At 43.3% G+C, this 6,168-nt stretch overlaps 1 protein-coding gene across 1 annotated transcript in view; it reads left to right on the top strand.

Annotated features, from left to right (window-relative positions):
- The window catches only part of SLC1A1 (solute carrier family 1 (neuronal/epithelial high affinity glutamate transporter, system Xag), member 1), a 98,185-nt gene extending 94,459 nt beyond the window's left edge, over nt 1–3,726 (top strand). The window contains exon 12 of the mRNA XM_011937346.1: nt 1,568–3,726. Within this exon, the coding sequence (XP_011792736.1) occupies nt 1,568–1,814 (247 nt within the window). The 3' untranslated portion in view covers nt 1,815–3,726. The remainder of the gene's footprint in view (nt 1–1,567) is intronic.
- Nucleotides 3,727–6,168: the final 2,442 nt, after the last annotated feature.

Genomic DNA, 6,168 nt, shown 5'->3' with positions numbered 1-6,168 from the left:
TGCGTGAGAACGTACCTTCAGTGACCCTCAAGGTTAAAGTCAGAACCAGCTTGGCTCCTGACTTTACCCTTGATGCCCACTTCTGTGCATGGGTCAATCAACAACACTTTCTCTCTCTCTCTCTCTCTCTCTCTCTCACACACACACACACACACACAAACACACACAGAATATAGCAGAACATCTGCGTGAGAACGTACCTTCAGTGACCCTCAAGGTTAAAGTCAGAACCAGCTTGGCTCCTGACTTTACCCTTGATGCCCACTTCTGTGCATGGGTCTTGCAGCATCTAGGTCTGGCTCTGTCCCCTGGCATTGCAGGTAAGTATCACTCCACATGGGGCCTTTGCTCAGAACCAGCTCAGGCTCACTGAGGAGTACAGTGCAATGTACTGTAGTTTGCAGGTGACAGATGAGATGGAAAGGGAAGCAGAGACGTCCTATGTGGGCTTGAAAACACAGATTCACATTTCAGATGGCAAAGCCCCTGCACCTGCCTTGGAAGCTGTGTCATGGGTAGGGGGGTCCTCAGTAGCTAACTGGGCTATAGGCCCAAATGAGGTGGCACCCTTCTTGAAAAGATATCCTAACATTGAGGCAAGATTTGGTTCTTTCTAGTGATGATGGTGGACTTGCACTTTTCTCCTTTCCCTGAGTCTTCCTAGAACCAGTTACCTTCACTGCCAAGATACCCAGATGAGTCAGAGGTCCAATTGGAGGTATGGGATAAAAAGACACTAGGTCCAGTTCAATCCCTGGACTTGTTCTAAATAACAGAAGGGCATCCAGGGTGGCCATGTGTAAGCATTGTCAGCCTTTTCTGTTCTGCAGGTGTAGTTTTCACAAGAATCCCCCTGCATGCAGTTGCTATCAACAAAGCGCCAGTATCAAAATGGATCCTCTCCTCTGCAGTGTGCCTTCTCTACCTGTCTTCCTGTCACCAGTCTCTTCCCCAGGCTCTCTGGGAGTTAAGACTGGATGAGGGTGGCTCACAGAGAAATCCATTCCTGGGCTGACCTGTGTTTTCTGACCCCGTGCTCTGCGCCGTGCCTCCTGGTTTGCTCATAAGTAGAGTGACCTAGATTGGTAAATAAACAAGTACACCATGGACCTGAACAAACACACACATACTCCACATGCACATGGTACATACCCCACCCACAAAACACCCAAGTTCTCTGACCTTTGCCCAAAGACAGCCCACAATGGCATTTGCATCGAATCTAGAAAACCACAAGACAGAGGTTAGGGCTGAAAAACTTACTGAATTCTGAACCTCCCTCAGTCCCCCCAGAAAATATCTGGAATGACTCTATTCATGTTTCTTTGGGAGAAGAGGAGGGAATTTAGGGAGACTTAGGGGAATCATTGCTACTTTGGGAGAGCTCATGCTGTGCCTTTATGAACAACCCCAGGCCTGTGAGGAGCCTTCAGTCAGTCAGTCATAAGGACAGCACTTTCTGCATTTACTTAAATCTAAACTGAGTATATCGGGTCCTTGCACCTTTCCGAAGATGAAGGAAAATGAAATCTGGGCCTCCTGTCTGACTCCTCCCATCTCTCCCCAGGGACCGGTTCAGGACCATGGTCAACGTCCTTGGCGATGCTTTTGGGACAGGCATCGTGGAAAAGCTCTCCAAGAAGGAGCTAGAGCAGATGGATGTTTCATCTGAAGTCAACATTGTGAATCCCTTTGCCTTGGAATCCACAATCCTTGACAACGAAGACTCAGACACCAAGAAGTCTTATGTCAATGGAGGCTTTGCAGTAGACAAGTCTGACACCATCTCATTCACCCAGACCTCACAGTTCTAGGGCCCCTGGCTGCAGATAACTGAAAACAAGGAAGGACATTTCCATGAGAGTCATCTCAAACACTGGTTAAGGAAAAGAAAAACGCTAATGGCCAGGTGTTCATTTGATTTGATATACAGACCTCCAGATTATTTTCTATATTTGGATTCACAGCCTTTGCTCTCCAGGTTTTGGGATTTGGGTGTGGGGTAAGATGAAGAGAAATCAATTAAAAGGAAAGTTCTATTATCTGAGTTTTAGAAATTCTATAAGAGACAAAGTTTGGAAGTACACAAAGTAATAACTATTAGAATTAGGTAATGGATATGAAAGAGAAAATGCTTTCTCATGCATAGACAAGTGTTTTGGGTTTTTAAACAAATATTCTGTCACTGGTTACAAATATTTACTCAGGCTTTCTATTGGCATGAATTTCCTTTGACCTTTCACTTTTTTTATAAATTATAATGCATCTCAACCACCTCTCCCCAGTTAATGTGCCAAAATGTCCATTTTTAACTTATCTCCAGCCAATTTCAAAGAAAACAGACCAGCATAGTTCTGCAATAAGTTTTAAGATGGGCATAGGGTTTGGAAGAAAGGGAGAAGGATTCTTTTTTCAATGTACTGTATTGGGACGCTGGTAACTATTAACCCAGTGTTCAGCGTAAAGCTATATATATGTATATATGTATATATTTATTATTTTCATATAATTTGCCAGACAGAGATCAGAACTGAACCGTCAATGTGAAATAAAGAGTTCTCCTCATACTTGAATAATAACCACAATTCCAACCCAGGTCTGCTTTGGGGCTTATCAGAACTCCTTTCTCAGGAGCACTAGAATGAGAAATCATGTTGTTCGATCGTTTCACATCTGTATATCAGCCCTAAAGCAGAGATGTACTATGGTGATACTCCAAGGTGGCAGAGCCATTCATTTACAACTTCCAGATTTGAGCTGCCTCGAGGCAATCCATATTAGCTCTGCATAAGATTATATACAAAGCTGTCACTCACAAAAGGTTGGATGTGCTTTCATCCAACTGGAAGGCTTTATTCTTCCAAGTTCATTCATACTCAAAGAGGCCAGTACTTTGCCATCCTTGTACTTCCGTTATCAGGGCCCAAATAATGGCGGCAAGCTACCAACTAAGTTGTATTTTAATAAAGATTCCATGGGTTGAACAAGCCACACTGCAGAAAAAGAGCTGCCCCTAACCTGGGTTCTTGCAGAGTAAATCCCACGACATAAACTGATACCAGTGGTTCGGGGGAAATAGTTCCATTCTATGACACTCGTCTCCTCCTCCAGGGAGGACTGTTCTAACTAGTAATCTTGGCCCTATTCATTACATCCTCTGCTTGTCATTCTGCTAATTTATGAAGATAGTTTATTAAAGTCTGTGCTTCAGTTCTCATCTTGTAAATAATGCTTAACATAAACTTGTACTTACACTGAGATCCAAAACAGTCATGTTTCTGCAGTATTGTGTAGCCAACTTAAACCTGTGCTTTCATGTTTAAGAAATGAGAAATTGTGCCAAAGATAGCAGAAGAGTAAATAAGTCCTCAGTATTGACCACCTACATCTGAAATCTACAACATAATGATACTGAATTGTTATGTAAACATCATAAATAGTAAATGATGATTCAATGTGAATTTTAAAATGCAAATATTGCTATTGTTTATAGGAAATAAATCTAAATGTAAATGAAATTGAATCAGTAATTTCTCTCGGCCTAAATGGTTCTACCCCTTATTAGGATGCCCCAATTAGTGGCACTAGAGTTGGCAGAGCTGTTCATGAGCTGTGAGTTATCATTTTGGAGTCAGTTTGTAACCAGCCTCTTAACACACTGCTGTTAACTCATAAAAGAGAACAATGTTCCATTTCAGTCTCAATAAACACTTCCCTCATTCTTTCCCCCCTGCCTTTTTCTTCTTGTTATCTGTTGTTTTAACTTACTTGGATGGGTGTGGGAAGGCAGAGATATGATCAGTTGAATTAGATTTTACACAGTTTTTTGTTTGTTTGTTTTTTGAGATATAATCTCGCTCTGTCACCCAGGTTGGAGTGCAGTGGCATGATCTCAGGTCACTGCAGCCTCCTCCTACTGGGCTCAAACCTCAGCCTCCTGAGTAGGTGGAACTACAGGAACACACCATTACTCCAGCTAATTTTTCTATTTTTTGTAGAAACAGGGTCTCAATATGCTGCCCACACTTGTCTTGAACTTCTGGCCTCAAGTGATTCCCCTGCCTCACCCCCACAAAGTGCTAGGATTACAAGCGTGAGCTAGTGTGCCTAGCTGAATTATTGTTTTTAAAACTTTTTACCCCAAGAATGAAAAAGTGAGGCTTGAGGAAAGATAATCCGATTGTTCATGTTAGCCAATGGGATTACAAGGCGGAAATACAGTGCCATTATGAACAGCTTCATGCATATTTTGTGGCGGAGATAGTTACTACAGTAAGAGATAGTCGGCTGGACGCAGTGGCTCACCCCTATAATCCCAGCACTTTGGGAGGCCGAGGCAGGCAGATTGCTTGAGGCCAGAAATTCAAGACCAGCATGGGCAACACAGAAAGACCCCATCTCTACAAAAATATACAAAAATTAGCCGGGAGTGGTGGTGTGTGCCTGTAGTCCCAACTACTCAGTAGGCTTAGGTGGGAGGATCACGTGAGCCTGGGGAAGTTGAGGCTGCAGTGAGCTGTGATAGCGCCACTGCACTCCAGTCTGAGTGACAGAGACCCTATATTTAACAACAACAACAAAAAGTCTTACCTCTCAATATGATGGTGGCTTGGTTTCACTAAAAGACCAATCCTGCCCTCTGAAGTAAGATTACAAGCTACAAATGGCTGTGTTCAGAGTGATCTCTGATGGGATGGTGCAGTCCTGCCTGGAATACCTCAGACATGAGGGGATTCTGCAGGGGGCAATGGACTTACTTGCTGTGACAGACAACAAAGGAATGAACAGTTCCCTGTTTCCCACTGAGAGGATCCTATCTCCTCAGAAAAATACCTATCGCTACCTGGCCAATGGAAAACTGGGTAGTTTCCTTTGTGTACAACATGGGAGAAAATACTCAACAACACAATTCCTTAGAAAAAGATATTTTTTTGGAAGAGCTGGTGCCCCTGGGTCTCCATGTGATTTTACTCAAGAATAGAGAAATGGTGTTATCAGCTGATGAATGACTTTATTCTTCCAGCAAATCTTTATTAGTCCAGTGAGTACAAGGCCCTTTATTAAAGCACACCCCGATTCTTAGAAGAGCCATGGGAAGTGTGCTTGGCTTATACTCATGCAGTAGGCCGGCTACAGTGTTTGCTTTGCAGGGGCTCAAGAATCTTCCCTCCTGGAACAGGAGACAGGAAGTAATCCTTCGGAGCCTTGGAAGGCTGCTAGAAGCTTCTATGCAACAGGATTGATATTCTGTATTCCCCAACTGCCCAGCAAGGGACTATGGAATACAATGAGTGGGCACACAGCTCTGATTCCTCACCAGCTTTGTGTCCCTTGCCAACAACCTAAGCCTTGGTTTCCTCTTCCATGAAATAGGAATAAAAATTCTTTCCTCACGGGACTGCTTTCAGTGGTCAATGAGAAAATGCATGTAGCAAAGACTCTGTTACAGACTATGCCTAATAAATGCTAGTGTCCCTTCTCCCCACCCCTGCTTCTGGGAAAAAACTACACCCTTCTCCCTCCCCCATTTATTAACATGGGTAATCCATAGAGATGCAATTGCTCTTCCAGTGTTTTAGGATCCGTGTCCCTGATTGGTGAAGGAATGAAGCTCCTACCACTTGGTGCTGGCTGAGTTCTCAGAGCAAACAGTATACCCAGCCTAGTGAGACTTCGTAAACAGCCCCCATTCTATAAAGGGGAAACTCTTCCAGAAATGGGACATTTTAATCTAAAGAGTAGCAAACTGAAATTTCTCCTATAAAGTGTCATGTAGGAGGTAAACAAAAAATAAGTGTTCGCAGTCATTTCCTATGCCCTGAGACACAGACAGGGATCTGAGATGCTTGGGCTGTGTGAAGCTGAGATGTACCTTCACATAACACCCCTTCATACATCCTGAAAATGAGAGTCCAGCATGAAGTTCACTTTTGCAGTCAGCCTATAAATCTTGTGTGACTATTCAAAAACAGTTTCCTCACCTGATGGAAGCAGGGCCCTACCTGGAGCTTTTTAATATACCCTGTGGGAGGAAATATACCTCTCTGCAATCCTAGATTTTTAAAGTGAAAGCCAGATAATACAAAGAAGAAGCAGGCCTTGTTAAATTAGCTTTGGGAACTATATATTTATATATTTTGAGACAGAGTCTCACTCTGTCACCGAGGC

The sequence above is a fragment of the Colobus angolensis genome, unplaced genomic scaffold (assembly GCF_000951035.1).
Source record: "Colobus angolensis palliatus isolate OR3802 unplaced genomic scaffold, Cang.pa_1.0 Scaffold162, whole genome shotgun sequence".
Lineage (NCBI taxonomy): Eukaryota > Metazoa > Chordata > Mammalia > Primates > Cercopithecidae > Colobus > Colobus angolensis.
Note: the sequence above shows the minus strand (reverse complement) of the source record. Positions and strands in the feature narration are given on the sequence as shown.